The 23,390-nt window shown below is 45.3% G+C and overlaps 1 protein-coding gene across 1 annotated transcript in view; it reads right to left on the bottom strand.

The window, feature by feature from the left end:
• Positions 1-13,655: 13,655 nt before the first annotated feature.
• Positions 13,656-23,390, bottom strand: part of SETX (senataxin) — a 251,608-nt gene continuing 241,873 nt past the window's right edge. Inside the window, 1 exon segment of the mRNA XM_077486163.1 lies at positions 13,656-17,123. Coding sequence (XP_077342289.1) covers positions 16,470-17,123 — 654 coding nt within the window. The 3' untranslated portion in view covers positions 13,656-16,469.

Genomic DNA, 23,390 nt, shown 5'->3' with positions numbered 1-23,390 from the left:
AGTAAACCAAGGTACACCAGACGCTGGGTCGGCACAACCACCGACTTCTTTAGGTTCAACAGCCACCCAAATTCGCACAGTCTGCATGGTGATCGCCACATCCTCCTCCAATTCTGAGGCGGAAGATACTCTCAGGAGGAGATAGTCTAGGTAACCCATGATCGCGATCCCGCATTGTCGCAGCAACGCCAATACTGGAGCCAGTACTTTGGTAAAGACTCAGGGGGCTGATGCCAGGGCAAAGGGAAGAGCCACAAACTGGTAATGGGCTTCCCCGACTGCCAAACGCAGAAATTGTTGATGCCTAAGGCATATGGGTATGTGCAGTTACGCATCCTGGATGTCCAAAGACGCCAGGGAGTCTCCTTGATGGAGTGCAGCGACTACTGAGCGAACGGATTACATTCTGAACCTCTGCACTTTTACAAAGTGATTGAGGGCTTTTAAGTCCAAGATTGGACGTACCCCTTACTTTTTGGAAACCACAAACAGATTTGAGTAGAACCCCTGGAAGCAGTCCGATTCCGGAACTGGTACAATCACCCCGTTTCAGCAAGTCCCTTACTGCCCCTAGCAGGGCCTCCCGGCGAACCTGGACGCAAGTATGCTTGAGGGGAAGAATCTGTTTGGCGGCCAAAAGAGAAACGCTATCTTGTAGCCTGTGGAAATCGAGTCGCAGACCCATTGGTCGGATAACTGGGAGGTCCACCAGGCTGCAAACTCCCGAAGGCGACCCCCACCCGATACACGGGTGGGGCAAACCTTCATGCAGTAGCACTTTTGTTGGCAGGCTTGCGGTTCCAGGGACGCTTTTGACCATCCATGGACGTCCTGTCGGGCTGGGAACGTTTTATCAAAGCACCGGGCGGACGAAAAAGCCGCTTGTGAGCGGAAAAAGAGGGACCTTGTGTGCGGCGTGGCACCTTAGCCTTCCTGGCCTGTGGGAGTAGTGTACTCTTACCACTCGTGGCATTTTTAAGGATGTCATCTAACGAAGCTCCAAAGAGCCAGTTGCCAAGGAAGGGAAGATCCGTTAGGGCTTTTTTGGATGCCTGGTCAGCATACCAGCATTTAGGCCAAATCAGGCGCCTCAGCACCACAGCTGACACTGAAGCCCTGGATAACAGGGGAAGAGTATACAGGGCCACATCACAAACGTACTTGAGGCCTTGCACTAGTTGGTCTGCTAGTTCCACGCAGACAGGGGAGGCATTTTGCTCTCCCAATTCGCTGTGCAAACGTTTTGCCCACTCAGTCAGTGTCTGCGACACCAGTGCGGATGCCAGTACTGGTCGCATGGCTGACCCCACAACCGTAAACAAGGAACGAGCCACCGCCTCGGCCTTCCTATACGTGGGATCCTTGAATGCAGGAGTCCCCTCAACCGGGATCGTGGTTACTTTATTTAACCTAGATACTGGGGGGTCCACGACCAGAGGAACCGACCATTTCTTGAGAAGGCTTTCATCAAAAGGGTAACGCACCGCCATATTTTTGGGGACCGAAAAGGTCCTTTGTGGATGACCCCATTCCCTGTAGATGAACTTGTCAAAATAAGTCAAATACGGGAACGCCTTAGGTGAACGTGCTGGTTAGCGGGACTGATACATCAGCAGAGGGATCCACTGGCTCCTGGATCTTCAGGGTATCACGCACAGCTGTGAAAAGTACTCCAACAAGCGCTTTGTTGTGCCCAGACGGGGAATCATCCTCACTGTCCGAATGGTCCTGGTCAGTCTCGCCTGATAGGTCAGAGCCGCAGCAGGGCCCGAGTCTGCATCAGACCTCTCCCTAGAGGGGGGGGGGGGGGGGGGGTAGGGGCCTTTTACATGCACCTTTCCTTCCAACAAAGGAGTTAAGGACTGCCGTCAGGGTGTCCATGGGCACAGCGCTATCCGCAGGTGACCCAGTTGCAATAGCCTGGATTTTGGAGGAAGAAACACCAGTTTCTGAAGCCATGCTGACCCTATTCTGTCTGGTGTTTCTTCCCCCAAAATCCAGGCTATTGCAACTGGGTCACCTGCGGAACTAAAGTTCTGTGTATTGTGTTACAATTTTTGCCTAGTTCTCCTAATGGCAGGCTAACAAACCCATTTAGTTACAGAGAGGAGTTGTGTCGGTCAGTGAATATAAGAGAAAAACAGGGTTCCAAATTTTTTTAAAAAAGTATCAATCTGCTCCAACTGCTGCCTACAACTGAATATGTCCCAGCCATTGCTCCACCTTTTTAAACTTTCAGTAACTGGTGTGACAGCATGCTGTTTAGAGTACAGCAGAGCCCTGATGGTTTCTCCCAGTAAAGGCAAGGGAAATTGGGGAATAAAGCCTCATTTAGATCTATTCCTTCCCAGTGCATATCCCATAAGTGGCCCACGACCTGGACCTGTAAAGCACCATGCGGCTGACCCATCATGTTGCATTGCTTACTTAGATGATTGCAAAAAGCAAGATTCAGTGCCCTAAACATTACAGGTCAATCCTGTATCACCTTCCAAGATGGGTCTGGGAACAATCCCACAATGCACATTTAAGAAATCAACTGATCTGCAAGGTGCAAGGGAAGCCACAGTGATTATATAAGGAGCAATTAAATATTATTAGAGAAATAGCTTGAGGGGGGGAGAAAAAAAAAAGGCAACTAAATAAGTAAATAAAACGAAGGCTTGCTGGAACGGAAGGGGTTATACAGGGCTGCCGTTGCAGCTTTGTTTGCCAGTTTCCAATCAGCTGAAGGCATTTTCATAACACAATGGTCTCAGATTTGAAAGGGCCTGTGTCTTTAAATCTACAATTAAGAAATACATTTTTTTCATTAAGAGAGAAACCAGACACCATACTTTCTGGGACACTAAAGGCAAACTTAGTCCCCATTCCTGTTCATAGGGTAAAGTCCACAGAAGGAATGGCATACTTTTGGACCGTATATTCATCCTCCTATAGGTATCTGTCTCCCCCAATAAACATGAAGCAAACACCATACATTATAAATCCAACCATAAAGAAGGATTAAACGTAAAGCAGCATACCCAAACCTTATACAACGAATATGGTCACGTTGTCAGGAACCATGAAACAGACTGAGACAGAAGTACAATCAAATCACACTTGTTTATTAATAATAAAAATAAAAAGGTAAATAGAAAAAAAAAAAGCGTAGTTAAGCATAGCCAGTCCAGTAGCCAGATTGGGTAGTCAGCCAGTCCAAAGTTCATAAACCAGATTGGGTAATCATCCAGTCTAGAAGTCAGGGATCCAAGGAGAGCAACTGCAAGCAGGATAAGAAGCCAGAAGGGATGTCAGCAAGCCAGTATTGAAACAAAACAGCAGGACATGGTTCCCTGTGATGTGACCAACGTGAAGGCAATGGAGAAATGAGCTTGAAGGCTTTAAATAGGCAGGTCAGACGAGCATCATCGGGAACAGCTGGTAACTTGTGGAGAGAGAAGAGAGCTGCCAATTAGCCGACAGTTGAGCGGCCAGCCCAGAGGAGAAAGGGCTAAGCCAGCCCTGACAGTACCCCCCCCCCCCCCCCCCATGACCTCTCTCTCTCGGAGGGCCACCGGGCTTGAGGGGAAACAGTCTATGGAGGAGGACAGGGGCATGTACGTCAGAGGACGAAACCCAGGAGCGTTCCTCCGGACCGTACCCCTTCCAATGCACCAGGTACTGTATGGGAGTCAACAATGGATTGTACCTCATACTCCTCATGGTTCTCAACCTGAATAGGGTGAGGACGTGGCACAGAGGTGGTAAATCGGTTACAGACCAATGGTTTCAATAAGGAGACACGAAACATTTGAGATGCACATACTAGGAGGAAGTTCCAACGCGTAAGCTACTGGGTTAATCCTGCGAAGGATACGGAAAGGCCCAATAAACCGGGGTGCAAACTTCAGTGAGGGAACACGAAGCTGGAGGTTGCGAGATGACAGCCAGACCCTGTCCCCAACCTGGTAGGAAGGCGTAGGCAGACATCTGCGGTCAGCATGGAGTCTGTACCTATCATTAGAATGACGCAAAGCCTCCTGGACTTGTACCCAACGAAGGCCACGGAGATGCTTCTCTAACGCAGGAATACTCTGCGGAACAAACGAGTCAGGCAACATGGAAGGTTGGAAACCATAATTCGCCATAAATGGAGACAATCGGGAGGCAGAATTCAAGGCACTGTTGTGAGCAAACTCTGCCCAAGGTAATAGGTCAGACCAGTTGTTATGATGGTCAGAAATATAGCAACGTAGGAATTGCTCCAAGGACCGATTGGCTCGTTCTGCGGACCCATTAGACTGCGGGTGATACACAGAAGAGAACGCAAGCTGGATTCCCAACTGTACATAAAAGGCTCGCTAGAACCGGGAGACAAACTGACTGCCCCTGTCCGAGACAATCACCTTGGGTAGCCCATGTAAGCGAAAGATCTCCCGAGCAAAAATTGAAGCCATTTCCTTAGAGGTGTGCAACTTCTTAAGTGGAATACAATGCCACATCTTTGAGAACCGGTCAACCACCATAAGGGTAACAGTGTTGCCTTGGCAACTACTACCGATCTTCGTTAAAACATTTAACACCTTCTCATCTACCGATATAAGACACGCGGACACCCTGGAGGCACATATTACGTTGCTCCCTAAACCTGGTAAAGATACGACACTAATTCCCAATTACCGTCCCATATCTCTATTAAATCTTGACATTAAGCTTTATGCTAAGGTCCTGGCGAATCGGATTTTACCTCTTCTTCCGACTTTGATTTCCACAGACCAGGTGGGCTTTGTCCCTGGGAGGGAGGCCAGGGACAACACCACTAAGGCCCTCAACATACATAATTGGCTAACATCCTCATCCACGAATGGTTTCTTTCTGTCGTTGGACGCGGAGAAGGCATTCGACAGGGTGGCATGGGACTATATGCAGGCAGTGCTACAGACCCTTGGCTTCCCAACCAACTTTATACAAATGATTATGGCATTATACTCGGTCTCCACGGCTAGATTGAGAATCAATGGCCGCCTGTCGGATGCCTTCTTCATCTCCAACGGCACACGTCAAGGTTGCCCTTTATCCCCCCTTATATTTATCCTTACTATGGAACCCCTTCTTTGAAAGATAAGAGATAACCCCGATATTAAAGGAGTCAACATTAAATCCCAATCCTGCAAAATAGCCGCATATGCGGATGATATACTACTTTCTTTGACCGAGCCGATCACTACTATTCCTAACCTCCTTCAGGATCTAAACACCTTCCAAACCTTATCAAATTTAAAAATTAATTTTGACAAATCTCGAGCCCTAAACATCACATTACCTTTGGCCACGGTTACACTGTCAAAATAACTACCCTTTTAGGTGGGAAGTCTCAGCGTTGACATACTTAGGAATTCACATCCCGACTGATCTGGCCAGGTTATATGACTGTAATTTTAGACCCATTCTCCTTGAACTACAAGATGATCTCTTGCAGTGGCACAAGGGATCATTTTCATGGTTTGGTAGAATAGCCATATTGAAACTCAATGTCCTTCCTAGGTTGATATACCTATTACAAACTATTCCCATTAAGCTCCCTCCCTCCTTTTTCGCATCACATAGTCGCATGTGCAGGTCATTCGTGTGGTCTCATCGTCCCCCTAGACTAAGCTGGAACAAACTGATTCTCCCCAAAGGGTTGGGGGGACTGGGCTTGCCGGACTTAAAGACATATCATCGGGCCGTCCACCTCACAAGACTTGTAGATTGGCATGTACATAGCGCCAATAAAGATTGGGTCCGGATTGAACAGGCTTTTTCGCACCTTCCTCTTTTGAATCTCCCTTGGATTAAACCGTCCTCACTTCCCCCCGCATGCTCCACACACCCGCTGATAGGGCCTACTTTGCTAGCCTTTCGGACATCATGCCGAGCTCTCAAGTTGGACCCGACCCATGGTCCCATGACGCCAATAACCGGGAACCCTGACTTCTTAGCGGGCATGAGTGATTGCAATTTGAATGATCCTCTACATCCCCGCACATACAGAGCACACTAATTTTTCAATAATGGTAACCTCCTTTCATTCGCTGAAATGTCCTCTAGATTCCCTGAACTCCACATTCCATTTTACAAATTTCTTCAAATTCGGCATTTCCTGACTCATACTAAACCGAATACACACTGGTGTCGAGACCTTAACCCCTTTGAGTCCCTATGCAGTGGTTCTGAGCCTCAGCCCCACTTGATCTCGAAGATTACAGCACTGTTTCACGTGGATACCGCCCCCTTACATAATGTGCAACGGGTGTGGGAGACGGACCTCTCCCACACCTTTTCTGCCACTGAATGGGGCGACATATCTGAATTTATGCATAAGGGCTCAATTAATGTTTCCGCTCAGGAAAACGGATACAAAATATTCTCCAGATGGTACCGCACGCCAGACAAAATTCATAAAATATTTCCACAAGTCCCTTCTACATGCTGGCGATGTAATTCAGCTGAAGGTACTTTTCTACATATTTGGTGGGACTGCCCCCCAACTGCATCTTTCTGGCGTGAAATACACGCTCTTATCGCCAAAATTACCACTTACACTCCTGACTTCTCACCAGCGCAATTCTTGCTGCACCACACGTCTATCCCGAAGCGATCATATCATAAATCTCTTGTATTGCACCTAATCAATGCAGCCACTCAATGCCTCCCCAGACATTGGAGGTCGGCCCATCCCCCTACCGTTAACGAATGGATTAAACAAGTGGACCGCATTGAGGAAATGGAGAAGCTCATCCATCAGGCCCATGACAAACATGACAAGTTTAGTACTGTATGGTCTTGCTGGTCCCACTTTAGGTCAAATAGCACTGACTACTCTGTGCCAGCTCAGTAGCCCTAAAGCCCTGTACACACGAGAGGACTTATGTCCGACAGACTTCCGAAGGAGTTCCGTCGGAGTTCTGCTGGAATTCCGACGGAGTTCTGACAGACTTTTCGGCTGAGCGGACTTGGCCACACACGATCACACTAAACTCCGACGGATTCGAACGCGATGACGTACGACTGGATTCGAATAAGGAAGTTCATAGCCAGTAGCCAATAGCTGCCCCAGCGTCGGTTTTAGTCCGTCGGAGTAGCATACACACGAGCAAATTTTTCGAAGGGACCGGATCCGGCGGAGTTCCTTCGGAAAAATTTGAAGCATGTTCCATATTCCAAAGTCCTTCGGACTTTGGCGAGTCAAAAGTCCGTTGCAGCCCACACACGATCGAATAGTCTGACGGACTCAGTCCGTCGGACTTTGGATGTTGAAAAGTCCGCTCGTGTGTACGCGGCATAAGAGTGAATTAATTCTGATACGGCTAGATTCACCCACACAACATTTAGCTAACCCCTCCCTTCCTTTACTAAATGGGTTTTTTTTTTTCTTCTTCTTCTTCTTTCTCTCTTTCCCCCCCCCTCTCCTGTCCACAGCAAGTTCCCTGTAGGGGTGGACGAAAGGAGATGAAACACACCTTGAGGCCCTGGCTTTGTTTGGTCATCTACATTGGTTATCCTTGATATGAAGTTCTTTGGTTTCTTTTTGTTTTTCTTTTCGTTTTGTTTCTAATTTAGCAGATACTAGCATGTTTTCAATACGATTTTTCGTGTCCACCTATCCATTAATGTTTTATGCATTATTCTGCTTGTATATGATATATACCAGTACTGTTTGGTAATTACTGGCAACTGTAAGGCTTCTGTGCATATTGATTCTATGCAAATGCTGTAAACATTTCTTCCATGTGCCTTTTTGGAACTGTTTTGTGTTCTATAAAACTCAATAAAAAAAATTTTTTTTTCCAGAAAAAAGTGTTGCCTTGGGAGTTGGGCAATTCCAAAATGAAGTCCATAGACAGGCGAATCCAGGGCCTCTCTCCATTGGGTATGTGTTGTAGGAGGCCCACTGGAAGGTGTCGTGGAGTCTTACTCTGAGCACACACAGGACAGGCAGCTACGACAGACTCTGGGACAAAGCAGCGGTCACAAGGTTTATCAGGAGGAGCATGGACCTGAGCAGCAAGAATTTTGTCACCCAAAGGAGAAGACTGGTGTGAACCGTAGCCAAGATACGATCAGAAGGAATCATAGGAACTGGAACTGACTCAGACTTGGAAGTGGAGGAAAATTGTCGTGACAAGGCATCAGCCCTTACATTCTTAGTACCAGGTAAGAATGAGACAATGTAATTAAAGCTCGACAAGAAAAGAGCCTATCGCGCCCTTCCGGAAGAGAGTCGCTTAAGCCTCAGACAAGAATGTAAGATTCTTATGGTCAGTAAGAATAAGAACGGGCACAGTGGTAACTTCAAGGAGATGTCTCCATTCTTTCAGGGCTAAAATGATCGCCAACAGCTCTCTGTCACCAATCTCATAATTGCACTCAGCAGGTGACAATTTCTTGGAAAAGTAGCGACACGGATGCATAGCGCTCCCAGAGTTAGGACGTTGAGACAGAATGGCGCCAACTCCAGTCTCAGAAGCATCAACTTCTAGGATAAAAGGCAACGTAGGATCAGGATGTGCCAACACAGGAGCAGAAACAAAGGCAGCCTTGAGAGTCTCAAAGGCCTTAATGGACTCCGGAGACCAACTCTGTGGGTTACCGTCCTTTCTGGTCATATCAGTCAGAGGCTTGACCAGAGACGAGAAGTTACAAATAAACTTCCGATAGTAGTTGGCAAAGCCCAGGAAACGCTGCAGAGGACGTAAACCCATGGGTTGAGGTCACTGTAGGACTGCCGAAAGTTTCTCTGGGTCCATGGAAAAATCAGCAGTGGAAATGACATAGCCCAGGAATGTAACCTGTTCACCATGGAACTCGCACTTCTCCAGTTTACAATAGAGATTGTTCTCTCTTAGTTTCTGAAGTACATGACAGACATCTGTGTGGTGGCTCTCCGGGGACTTGGAAAATATGAGGATATCATCGAGATAAACCACCACACACAACTGCAACATATCTCGGAGGACATCGTTCATAAACTCCTGGAAAATTGCCAGAGCGTTACAAAGGCCAAAAGGCATTACCAGGTATTCATAATGGCCTGTTCTGGTATTAAACGCAGTCTTCCAATCGTCGCCCTCCTTAATGCGCACGAGATTGCATGCCCCTCTCAGGTCAAGCTTTGTGAAAACCGCTGCTCCCTTGAGGCGGTCAAATAACGAAGTAATCAATGGAATCGGGTAGACATTCTTAATCGTGACGCGATTGAGACCCCTATAATCTATACAAGGTCTCAGTTCACCGCTCTTTCACAAAGAAGAAACCAGCACCAGCAGGAGACGAGGATTTGCAGATGAAACCTTGAGAAAGTGCATCAGCAACATACTCCTCCATGGCCTTATCCTCCAAGACCGCCAAAGGGTAAACCCGGCCACGAGGAGGTATGGCACCAGGTTGAAGGTCAATTGCGCAATCATAAGGCCGGTGTGGAGGCAAACTACGGGCTTGATCTTTATCAAAGACATTGCCAAAATCACGGTACTCCTCCGGCAGGGAGGGGAGTGAAGCGGTGCACAGGACCTTGGATACCTTCAGGAAGCATGTCTCACTGCATTGTGGTGACCAGGAGAGAACCTCAGCACGGAGCCAATCAAAAGAGGGGTTGTATCTCTGTAACCAAGGATAACCAATAACCAGTGGAAATCTGGGTGAGGAAATAACTTGGAATTGGATTATCTCATGGTGAAGAGCCCCTACGGCAATGGACAATGGATCCGTCTCATGAGTCACATGGGCAGGCTGTAAAGGTCTCCCGTCAAGAGCCTCAATGGCAAGTGGAGTGTCACGCAGCTGCAGCGGAATAGAGTGCTGTGAAACAAATGCAGCATCAATGAACAGGCCTGCAGCCCCAGAGTAGATTAGAGCCTGTATCTCGATGGACGACTCAGCCCAAGAAAGGGTGACCAAAACCAGGGGCTTATCCTTCTGGATAACTGGGGACTAAAACGCCACATAAGGTCTGTCTATGACAGGACCTCAAGGTTCGGGCATTCCCTGGACGGGTAGGACAAGACTTCAAAAAGTGACCTGCCTGGCCACAATAAAGGCACAATCTCTCCCTCCTCCTAAAGGCTCTCATTCGCAGAGAGACGCGTGAAGCCCAGGTGCATGGGTTCATCTTCACTGAGCAACTCGGTACCAGGAGGCATGGGAGGTGAGGGAGGCATGGGTGGGACTACAAAGCTCGGAGGCAAACGTACAGGAGGCTTCCGCAAGTGCTCCTTAAGAGAAAGTCTTTCTGAGTCTGGCAAACGAGATCAAGCTCTCCAGCTCAGTGGGTATATCTCGGGCTGCTATCTCATCCTTGATGGAATCTGAGAGACCATGAGAAAAAGCAGCCACGAGGGCCTCATTGTTCCAAGCAACCTCTGCTGCCAGAGTACGGAATTCAATGGCGTAGTCGGCAACAGTTCTCGAACTCTGATGGACACGAGGCACTTGGCAGCAGAAGCGGAGCGTGCAGGAACGTCAAAAACCCTTTTAAAGGAGGACACAAACTGAGGGCAACTCAAGACAACTGGTTTTTGCGTCTCCCATAGAGGGTTAGCCCAGGCCAAGGCCCTCTCAGAAAGCAAAGATATCACGAAACCTACTTTGCTTCTGTCCGTGGGAAACGCCTGGGGCAGCATTTCGAAGTATATCTCAACCTGATTGAGAAATCCTCTGCATTGAACTGGATCGCCCCCAAATTGCTGGGGAAGCGGAGCAGAACCAGACATACCTCTTATAGAGGTAATACTCAAGACGGGTGCCTGCACAGAGACTGGCGCAGCAGCAGGGACAGCCTGCGACTCACGTTGTACCAGAGCAGCCACCGTGGGGGATTCCAGGTGAGCCGTGCGATTCAGGAGTTTGTATTGCCAAGGCAAACTGATCCATGTGGTGATCTTGCTCATCCAATCTGGAAAAAATATTACCAACAAGTGGATTGACTATCTTCTAAATTTATGGCCTTCACGTACTGTAAGGAACCATGAAACAAATTGAGACAGAAGTACAATCAAATCACACTTGTTTATTAATAATAAAAATAAAAAGGTAAATAGAAAAAAGCGTAGTCAAGCATAGCCAGATTCCAGTAGGCAGATTGGGTAGTCAGCCAGTCCAAAGTTCATAAACCAGATCGGGTAATCAGCCAGTCCAGAAGTCAGGGATCCAAGGAGAGCAACTGCAAGCAGGCTAAGAAGCCAGGAGGGACATCAGCAAGCCAGTATTGAAACAAACAGCAGGAGATGGTTCCCTGTGATGTGACCAATGTGAAGGCAATGGAGAAATGAGCTTGAAGGCTTTAAATAGGCAGGTCAGACGAGCATCACCGGGAACAGCTGGTAACTTGTGGAGAGAGAAGAGAGCTGGCAATTAGCCGACAGCCGAGCGGCCAGCCCAGAGGAGAAAGGGCTAAGCCAGCCCTGACACATGTCCACACATTGACAGTTTGAACTCTCAATATACAAGACCACCGGTGGCTCCAGAACCCCTATAGCCTTTAACCTCCCTGGGGGTATAATTATTTCAGATTTTAGGTGCTGAAAGCGGTACCATTATTTTGCATGGAAATTTGGTGTTTTATATTGTAGGCCTGTAATTCTTAAGGCCCATAGACACAATCAGACTTTTTGACAACAAACCTGCAAATTAGCCATTTTGGAGTAACATCCGACTGTGTGAGCACTCCATCGGACAAACTTTTTTGGTTTTCATCAGACTTTTGTTGGCTGTGCGAACGGACAAACTTTCTGGCAACAAAAGTCCGATGGAGCAAAGTCTGATCGTGTGTACAGAAAACCATAGGACTTTTGTACAAAGTACAAACACGCATGCTCAGAACCAATGCAAAAGAACAGACAATACAGAAGTTGACCAAAGGTGGCGGTAAAGAGCAGAAAACCCACATGATTTGGTGAAAGTTGGCTGAAAAAGTCCTGATGTGTGTATGCAATACAAGTTCAGGGCCGACGCCCTTTGTACAAAAATCCAAGGAAAAGTTTGTACAAAGTCCTATCGTGTGTATGAAACTTTAGAAATAACTCACTTAAATCTGTCCAAACAAGAGTCTAATAGACATCCCGGGTATGATAAAGTTTGAAATACAAAATCCTTAATTATATATATTATATTAATTCTATACACATACACACACTATATATTATATATATATATATATATATATACACACATATACATACACACATTATATATATATATATATATATATATATATATATATATATATATATATATATATATATATATATATATATACACACACACATACACACAAAAATATAATTATTCAATAATGTAATCAAATCAAAAACACTGAAATTTGCTCAGTTGCAGAATTGCCACGGTCATTACTTTTAGTGTTTGATGATGAATTTTCCCACAAATCACTATCGCTCAATTATGCGAGTGATTCTAATTTATTATCGTTGTTTTCTAGCTGGTCTAAAAGCACTTTTGACGTAAACAGGCATTTTTTGGTTGCCATGGACCATCTCCAGTTTCCCAGCATAAAGAATAGTATTTATAATACAAAACTGCATGCAGGACCCTGGACAATCCACAAGGGACAAACGGGATGTGTAATTATTTGATACAGTACTGTTTCTATACTGTTTTTTGCTCTTTGAATTTGGCACCGAACTCCGTCCCCGTGCGTCGCATGGAACAGAGCCCAGCGCTGTGACAGATCGAGCGAGACACGACGGCTCGCAGATCACAGCGGGGAGACATGGTAAGTAACCACTACATGGATCCTGCGATGCAATCCCGAGTCTGGCTCAGGTCCGCTTTTGGTACTGAAATCTCACCTCGAGCCAGACTCGGGAATACCGACAGGGAGGTTAATATGCTTATTTCACACCACAAAACCTTGGGAGGCTCCTTTACTAGACTAACGTCAATATAAAATGTTTTGTCTCAGCTAATGTTGATAGATACAGTGGATATCAAAAACAGTCTAAAACCATCTAGTACAGTGATGGCGGACCTTGGCACCCCGGTGGTTTTGGAACTACATTTCCTATGATGCTCATGAAATCTCATTTAAAGTCCCAACCTTCCCCTCCTTGCTTGCTAGCTTCTTGCTTGTTTATAGTCACTCTGCATTGTAGTTGAGCTTCATGGGAAATGTAGTTCCAAAACATCTGGAGTGCCAAGGTTAGGCATCACTGATCCAGTATAATGCACAAAAACTCAAGGGAACCCTAGGTAAATTAGATGTTCTGTAACCTGGACCGCAACACCACAATAAAGCCTACCAAGATGTTACTTGGTTGGATGATCTCACATGACCTTAACCTTCTATATATCTTAATATGCAGGTTTATATGATGTACACACATCCTTAATCCCTGACAATAATATGAATGGCGTTTTAGTTTTTAATTGTATACCAAACCTTTTCACTTTTTTATTACAGGGAAAGAGAAAATGTTTTGCAATACAACTACTTACAATTAGCTTTCAGAAAAATGTTGGTCTTGTGTGTCCGATCTAAGATACCCATGTGTATAGCAAATATTTTAGATTTTCTCTGTATGTCTGTGGTTTGCATGTCATAATCGCTGAACAGAATTACATACCAAAATAACTGCAAATAAAATATAATTCATAATTTGACTTCATAAAAAAAAAAGGGGAACAAAGTTTTTCATTTATTATACTTATGGCAAATAGGAACTGTGATGTGGACTTTCCAATATGGTCAACATGAAAAACAAAACTGCACAGCTACAAGTAAAAAAAAACCAAAAAAACAAAAAAAATAAATAAAAAACACTTAAGTAGGTGCTTTATAAAACCAACAGGCAAGTGGGCTATGGCCCTTGCAAACAGTATTAACAGACATGTCTGAATGTCTTAGATGTTGGATATAAAAAGCTACAAGAGAAGTACATTTGGGGCATATTGTATAACACTTGTATAACTAGAATTTTTTTTTTCAAGTGTATCCGGGAGTTTTGTGTTTCAGATATTTACATTTTTGGTGACTACCACAATGTTGGAAGAGCTTAGACATTCATGTTAATTACTCTATAAAAAAACAGAAACCAACAACATATCCTGCTGGAAAAATCTGTGTTAGTAACCTGGTACATAATTTTACAGGATGGCATATGAGGGAAAAACGAACATCCTGAAAGATAACTTGGGAAATTGAAGAGACACTTAAGGCTACTTTACACTGGGGTGTTAGCGGTAAAGCGCTGCTATTTTTAGCGGCACGTTACCGTGTATACACCACTCCTACAGCACTGCAAAGATGCGGCTTGCAGGACTTCTTTTGGTGTCCTGCCAGCGCACTGCTCCATTGTGAAAGCACTCTGGCTTTCACACTGGAGTGAGAGGAGAGGCTCTTTACAGGCGCTATTTTGAGCGCTATAGCGACTGTAAAGCACCTCAGTGTAAAAGCAGCCTTAGAGCGAGTGCCTATTTTATCTAAAAATCTTGAATTGGGTATTCATTCACCTTCATAGATTCTGCCCCCCCCCCCCCCCCCAAATGAACACACAATACATGAAAATAGCCAAAGCACACACGTGCTATTGTTTTATGTTTGTCTTTTCCCTGAATTAGCCAAAAGAGAAGCAGAACATGATTGGCATAGTCAGCAACTGTACTCCATGCAGTAATGGATTTCCTGTCTAAGGCAGCCCATACAGAAGTTATTTTTTTCCTTTTTGTTCAACTAGAAGATTAAATAATTAAAAAAACAAAAAAAAAAAAAAAACACATATTTAATGTGGATCGGGGAATCCTTCTGCTGAGCTATTGTATTCTGACAGCGGAGAGAATTCCCCACCATCAGAATACAATGATCAGCATTGCTGGCTACAGCCGGTAGCTCTGATTGCATGGAGAAAATCCAACAGGGCAGTTATACAGAAGTTGATTTGTGGATCCACTTCTGTACAAAGTGCTCATACATAGACTGGAATTTAGCTGGTTCATCAGGGCAGCTTTAGACCAAAGGGGGTAAAAAAAAAAAAGCAGACGCTGAATGAGAGCTGGATAAAAATAGGAGGGCATGTCTAAACTTCAAAAAAGAAAATGCAAATTAAGTGCAGGAGTAAAAATTTAATTGTTCGATGAGTTTTAGACAACTATCTGCAGTTAAATTAGGATTGCTCAGTTTAACTGGAAATATAGTATGTAGGCCCTTCTCCAGCATTTGAAGTCAATCCTGTCATGGCAGAGGCCATTCAAAAGGAGAACTTGATATAGAAAAAAAAAAAAAAAACCCATCCCAGAAGTTCAGGTTACCGTCATTAAAAGCCATATATAAACGATCATTGGATTCTGAGATTTAGGAAGAGGAAGCTACAAATACAAATTTTTATGCTAAAATTGATGTTAACACAATTGACTCTCAATCCTCTCCAAATGGGTATGTAACCTGAGGAGTAGAAACCTTAAACAATATGAAAGCTAATAATGCTGTCAGCGTTTGCAGGTCAATCGAAGATTTAAAATTTCAGCTGGCTATACTCTGAATTTACCAACCATTTTATGGTTTTTAAATCATATTAGTTTACTTTTAAAGTTAAACTGTGGCCAGGTTTAGGATATTCAAGCATTTTCAATAAATGAAGCTTAAAATAAGCCTTCACTGACCACTAACCGCAGGCACTGTGGAGCAATTCATCCTCAAAATTAAAGATTAGCAGTTCAAGTAAGGCCAAAGTACTTTGCTCTCTTCCCCTCCCATATACCTGCTATTTATAATACAGATTAGAAGACTGACGATGGGAGGGGAGAGCAGAATCAGCTAAACTACTCAAAGTAAAATTACTTCACAGTGCCTGCAACTACAAAAGTCAGGGGGAAGATTTTAAACATCCTATACTTAAAGAATATGGAAAAGTTAACTTTGGATTAGGTTTCAAGTGGGGTAGCCAACATGTGTTCCCAATACCTTCAATGCTATTCTTTTTCCATGGCTAAATGGGGTTTTCAGTAAAGTCTCAATAAACAAAATACCTTTCCACTATGAATGACATAAGCTGAAAATTCTGCTGGCAGAAACACTGCAGCCTTGAGGCAAAGCACTGACAATAGAACTGGTGCAAGAAACTGAATGCAAGTGGCACTAAAAACCTCAAGCTACTACAAACATGTTTATTAAGTTTGTGATAGCTACCCGTTTTACTGTGCATGGCTTAAAGTAACATTCTAAAACCCTCATTTAGAATAAAATACGCTGTCTTTACATCTTAGCACAGCTATGTTACAACTACATACATTTTATTGTACAAAAATCCCTTTCCCCTTTGTTATAAGATCGGAATTTATTTCTCCAGGTGAGAGTTTGCATAGAGAGCATTCGTTAATCTTTCTTTGTACAGCTGCAGTGTTGGGCATTCCCAATATACACAGATTACTCATTCAAGTTCATAAGAGGGCCATTGTAAAAAATACTTTTCAGTCCCTGTTAGTTTATAACACTGCTAAGAAACTTTCCTTTTCTTGTATTCCTGGTCTTTATGACTTCGATAGTCTCGATCTCGATAGTGTTTATGACCTCGATAGTCTTGATCTCGACCTTCATTTCGTAGTTGGTTGGACCACTGATCTCTGTGTGCAGGCTGTGAATGTCGTTTGACTCCCGTGACTGAGGATGGAGGAAAGTTCTGATAGACACGACCTTGGGAAATGTTTGTATCAGAACTCTGCTGCAGACTAGATGGCGGTGTGCTGTTACTCCGTGTTTCTTCACACCGGCGTGCCAGTCTGGGATCTCGCAGCTTTCCACTTGATGCTAAAGGAATAGGAGGCGGCCCCACATGGCTGGGCATTTTCCTTTCTGACATCGGGGGTACTGACAGAGACCTGGAATTTTTGTGCTGCGTTACAGCTACAGCTGGGTGAGCTATAGGTCTTCTGGGAGGTGGTACTGGTTGAGTATTGATGCCTCTGCATGGTGCTTCAACTGGAGGTGTGTGTACTACTACTGGTTTAGCCGGAGGAAAAGTAGGCCTCTGTACTACAGGCTTCAGTTTCAGTATTCTGTTCACATCTCTCTGGTAATGTTCCTTCTTTGTTTTTACAAGAGCACCTCTACGCTGGGCGTCCTGGATTAAATGGTTCCAGTCCTTGTTCTCCTGTAACCAAAAACCATGAAAATGAATGAGCAAATGTAAAGTAATTGAAATTTTAAACCCATCCTTATGAGCAGATGAGAGACTGTGCAATTTGTTGCTTTCAATCTAGGCCATCACAGAAAGCTTGGGTCTCCACCCACAATCAGGAGCCTATCAGAGTGGTCCCAGGTCATGTCATAACTGTCAAATATGATATAGTGATCACAAGCAGACTGGAGTTTTCCTTGACAATTTATGCCTTCAGCCTGTAGATTAATGTTGCCACCCTTAGGCTGCATGGAGTACAACTGTGCCAACTATTTATTAATGTAATTGTCATTTATTTACATTATTAGAAAATTTTAATTTGTGATACAGAATGAAAGACATACATACATTATATATATATATATATATATATATATATAAAAAAGATTAATTCCTTGATTAATCATTTTTTTTTGATCAATCAAAATTCTTTTGAATGGTACTCACCTCTCTTCATTGAGTTCCGTCCGAGAGCTCCCCCATTCCCCAAGTGCCGCCCGTCTGCTAACGAAGGGAAGGGGGGAGGAGACGGACATTGACGTCACCGGACAGCCTGGACAGTGATGGTAAATATAGATGTGGTTAACTGGGATCAGTCAGTGAGCTAAGTGTAGGCAAATCTGCTAACCTCTGTTTTTAACATTGTTGTAGAAAAACAAAATGTAAAACACTCTGGTATGTCTGCGTAACTGGCTAAAGTGATGCCTACTTGCCTACTATAAAGTGACTGACAGTCAATATACGAGATAAGTTTTATTATTAAAGGTAAACTAACTTTCTACATTTTTCTTAAAGTTTAATTTAAAAAAATAGGATTTTTTTGTACTCACCATAAAATAATTTTCTCTGTAATTCACCAACCGACACAGCTCCTCTCATAACCATTGGGTTGTTATGCCCTATTACTAGGAGATACTAGGCATTAGTTGTATCACAACACTCAGAACTCTTAGTTACGCCCAGGGGGCGGTCCCTTGGGCAACAACCATCCACCCTGCCATGCAGTCATCAGTACATCAACAAGCAGTATAACGTAAAGATAAAAAGGAGGGGCAGGTGCTGTGTCGGTCAGTGAATTACAGAGAAAAGGATTTTACGGTCAGTACAAAAAATCCTATTTTCTCTTATATTCACCGACACAGCTCCTCTCATAACCATTGGGACGTCCCCAAGCAGTGCCAAACGAGGGGTGGGAAAATAGCATAAAAAAAGACTTCATCCACCGTGGCAAGTGGGAACTAGTGAAACTTTACCCACAAAAACACAACAGTGCGTGGAAAAATCCACCACCAAACCAGGGTACCCTCAACAGGAGCGACTACCCACAACCGCACAAAAAAAACTGTGGAATGTAATGCAACAGCGCATTAACTTAATGGTACTGTGTTTTTATCGAAAAACCAGGAAAAAAAAAAAACTAAATATATTGCATTTTCAATTGCAACTATATGGCCGCCTGCTAAACTTTGCGGCCAAAACAGGCATCAGCCGATGCGTGGACGTCTACCTTGTAAAACTTGGTAAACGTGTGGACAGATGACCAGGTCACCGCTTTACACGCTGAGCGACTGATGCTTGGTGTTGGAAGGCCCAAGACATTCCGCCTGCCCTTGTGGAGTGGGCCGTGACTGGAAAGGAGGGCTCCTGCCCCTTCAAGGCGTAGGCTTGTACTACAATCGGTCTGATCCACCTGGAAATGGTGGCCAACGAGACCACCATGCCTTTCTTGGGACCAGCCACTGAAGCAAACAGGGAGTCTGACTTCCGAAAGGGAGCCGTGGCAGACAAATACACCTTCAGAGCCTGAACCACGTCCAGAGCGTGAGGGCCACATCCTTAGGGTGCTTCAGCTTAGGACATAGAGATGGTAATACAATGTCATCATTAATATGAAAAGCCGAGACCACTTTCGGTAGAAAGGACTGTTGTGGATGCAACACCACCTTATCCTTGTGGATAACCAGACAGGGCGACTTGCAAGAGAAGGCTGCCAGTTCCGAAACCCTCCTGGCCGATGTGATGGCCACCAGAAAGACCACTTTCTGGGAAAGAGTCAACAGGGGAATCTCCCTGATATTCTCAAACGGCAGATTTTGAAGCGTCGATAACACCAGGTTCAAATCCCATGGGGGCAACGGTGGACACACCGGAGGGACTACACGTTGTACCCCCTGAACAAAGGTACTCACCAATGAGTGAGACGCCAGGGGCTGCTCAAAAAAGACGGGTCCGTGCGCTTTGACGTGCATGGACCTGGTAGCAATTGCATGGATTTCGGGGGAAGAAACACCAGTTTCTGAAGCCATGCTGACCCTACCCTGTCTGCCATCCTAAGGGGACTTAGGACAGTGACAGTCCCATCCTCCTCACTGCCGCTGGCTGAGGGGCTCTTTACCGCCGGACTCACCACCCCAAGGAGTAGTGCCTGTAGTCCCTATGGGCTCTCAGGTGCAGAGGAAACAAAGCTGTGTCAGTGGCAGCAGCTGCAAATGGTGCTAAAACCGCTCTGAAATGTGCTCAGGCTTCAATAAAATGGCTGCCCAGCGACCAGTACAAAGACACAAAACACAGGGAAAATAGCTGTGAGAGCACAGGAGCACATGCTGCCGCTAGAGAACACTAAAAAAACATGTTCAGGCTTCAAGAAAATGGCCACCGGTGTCTTGTATAGGAGATCACCAGGAAAATGGCCACTAAAGCCCAGGAGAGCATGCTGCCCTTGCCCACACCTAAAATGGCAGCCGAAGCAGCTCCATCAGGTACAGGGAGAAAACGATGGCAGTGAACACTGCACTGTACAGGACATCAGCAAAACCTCACAGACACCTTCCAGGGGCATGAAGAACAGGACCCAGGACTCCGCTAGCCAGCACAGCCCCCGTCCCCAGGTGAGAGCCCCTGCATAGACACACACACCGCTCAGCGGCCACATGCAGTATCCCCCCAGAGAGGGGGGGGGGAAGATAGGGACAGGGGAAAGAAGAGAGGGAAATGAGGGACCCCCGAAGCGACCTCCCAGGGAATGCCCAGCTGCTCAGCCCCACTGAGGCAGGGAGCGTTGTACTTACCAGTCCTGAAGAGCTGGGAGACATTCCATCACCAACCCACTCACTGATCAGTACGTGGTGGCTGCTGGCCCGGCATACTGTGACACAGACATCAGTAGCCCTGTCATATGTATGCCCCGGGCTACTGATAAACTCACTGATCACCTCTGGAGCTGAGGTTTCGTCGTGGCCTGCCGAGCGCATAGCTGCGGCCTGCACACGCTAGATGGCCGGACTGGGGAGACTACAAGGATAAGGGTATCCAGCCTGTCACCCAGCTGGCTGTTGATAGTAGATCACAGGATCAATTGTCTTGCACAAAAAGTCACGCTTCTGCATAAAAAAGCATGGGCCGATGGGCCCGCAGGGTTCCTAGGTCCTTCTCCTTCACTAGGCAAAAAAAAAAAAAAAAAAAGATGACTGCACTGCAGGGTGGAGACCTGTTGCCCAAGGGACCGGAACAAAGTTCTGAGTGTTGTGTTACAACTAATGCCTAGTAATCTCCTAGTAATAGGGTATAACAACCCAATGGTTATGAGAGGAGCGGTGTCGGTCGGTGAATATAAGAGAAAAAAATTACTTACTTCAGTGCTACAGTTTTAATTTAAAACGTATTTGTGTGAACTGTGAAGTTAAGTCATGGATTGTAGAAACTAACCAGTGTCGGGTGATTGGTAAATGTGGTATTACACTATATACACTGACTAATGCAGAGTTACAATGCAAGGAGATCAGCTGAAAGTAGTTGGATCTGTATGTGCGTTATAATTAATCAAAATTAATAGATTAAAAAGGGTTAGTGCCAAGCTGCTAAACTTGGTTTGGGATCAATGACACCTTTACAAAACACATCGATGAGTAAGCTAGACTACTACAACATAAGAAAGCTTGCGAGAAGGCAATGTCCTATATATACCACTTCTACACAGGAGGAAGGTAGCTTTAGAAAACAAAGTGAATGTGTCAAAGAATTTATTAAATCAGATTCTCCCAGTTTAACCCACCAAATAAGTACCACGCCCTAAAAATTTTAGCACCTAAAAGCATAACTTAAAGAATTAAAGCAGTATTGAACTCAAAATCAAACAGTTATAGTGCAGCTTCTCAGTTCCTAGATGCGATATCTGCATTTTTTCTTTTTTTAGGCTTTATTTCTGCCAATTTTCATTTTGTGATCTAGCCAGTAAGTTTTCAAAAGATCATTAAAGTTACAAGGATGAGACAAACCCAGGGCAGGTACTTGCACTAGGTGAACTAGGCAGCTGCCCAGGGCGTACTGCTGCCTAGCGAGGGTGCAAGCCGGCTTGGATGGATCATGGAGAAGAGCTCCCTTACCACCAGAGAGGTGAGGAGAAACAGGCTCAGCAACCCCAATGTGGTAGCACCACCCAAAGGCTGGATTCCTCAAAACCTCCTCTCTGGTCTCCACTTCCAGCTCCGATAGCGCATCGCACCCTCTCCTCATATCCTCAACGCCCCCCTCCCCCCTCTCATGTAGATAGTATATGGGCAAATATCGTATACTGGATTGTGCAGAATCATTGCCAGCTCAGCAGCAGCTACCGGGTACCACGCCGTCATGTTTCTCTGATGTCATCAGCAGGCTACACCAGCTTTTCTGGTATCAAGTAGGGCCTCCCAATGACACGCTGCTCGGCCAGCCCCTTTTTCATACAGTCCCTTTGAGTCTGGTATGGATTTTAGATAAGCGAGGTCCCCAGAAAATCCATACCGCCCCCTTGGGTTTGATACAGATTTTATGAGGGGACTTCACAGATTCTGTTTAAAGTGGAAAGAAATGTTAACTATATGTCGTTGAAAATACTGCCTTCCCATCTCCTTCAACCTATACTGCATAGCCTTTGAAAAAAAAGCATCAGTGGAAATACCTTTTTTTTTTCTTTTAAACTTCAGTTCAGTCACATAATTGAGAAGGAGAGGCTCTCCTTTGCGTCATGGAGCACTTAAAGAGGGATTCCGCCCAAAAAAAAAAATATTAAAAGCCAGCAGCTATAAATACTACAGCTGCTGACTTTTAATAAATGGACACCTGTCCCGGGTTCCAGCGATGCCGGCAGCCGAGGCCGATCGACCGCTCGGGCCTCGGCTGCTGCCGCCGCCATTCGAGGTGAGGGAATCAGGAAGTAAAGCGAATCGGCTTCACTTCCCGGTTCCCTACTGCGCATGCGCGAGCCGCGCAATAGGAGATCTCCGCGCTGTCACTGGGACCCATGTGTGTCCCAGCAGACAGCGCGGCAGGGCAGGAAATGGCGTAGACTCCCGTGGGAGTCTATGCCCGGAAGTGGGTGAAAATACCTGTCTTCGGCCGACCAAGCCTTCAATTTCACCTCATGTTGCTACGAAAAATAATTTTCATTGCCTGGAATCTTCTTTTCTCTGCGTAAATTTTCTTTTCTTGCACATGCTTTTTTCTTCTTATTAAAACTTCTCGTATGATTATCCCATCATTGATTAGAAAGTCGTTCGTATTTTTTAAAATTTCCAACATGTCCGATTCCTCAAATTTGATTGCCGCACAAAAATCGGCTGTTGCTGCAGCCAATGGTGCATAATTCGTACGATAATTCTTAGATATGATTTTCGAAATTCGAACCGTGTATGGCCGGTATTTGCCATGACATTCAAAATTGAGCTCAAGTGCATCCTGTTTACGATGTCCTAGTCCCCATGTGACATCAACCCATGTGACCAACCCATGTGACATAAAGCCATGTGACACCGCTCCTTGTCCCTATATAAGTGGCCGCGCAGCGCGGCCCTGGCATTCCGGCCGGAGAGATCGTCGAGTCAACATCTCCTGGAGAAGAAGAAGAAGAAGAAGAACGGAAGGCGGCGGCAGAAGACCGGGCCACCGCCTGTAAAAGAGCTATAAGAAGGCGCGGTGGCCTGGCAGAAGAACCGAAGAGGGGGACAAGACCCCCGAAGTCGGGAGAAGAGGCCGGCGGCGAGGAAGAAAGCCGGACTCCTCCGTTAGCAAAAGAGCTACAAGAAGATAGCGGAGGAGTCCGGCGAGAAGACCCCCGAAGACGGAAGACCCCCGGAGCTGTGCAATAAAATATTTTAACCCTGTGTTGTGTTTTTTTTGGTACTTTTATTTTACAGGTGAATGGGTAGGGGTACATTGTACCCCATACTCATTCACATAGGGTGGGGGGGCCGGTATCCGGGGGCC

This window comes from Lithobates pipiens, unplaced genomic scaffold, assembly GCF_037356315.1.
Source record: "Lithobates pipiens isolate NorthernLeopardFrog02 unplaced genomic scaffold, aLitPip1_a1.2 Scaffold_1, whole genome shotgun sequence".
In the NCBI taxonomy this organism is placed as follows: domain Eukaryota; kingdom Metazoa; phylum Chordata; class Amphibia; order Anura; family Ranidae; genus Lithobates; species Lithobates pipiens.
Note: the sequence above shows the minus strand (reverse complement) of the source record. Positions and strands in the feature narration are given on the sequence as shown.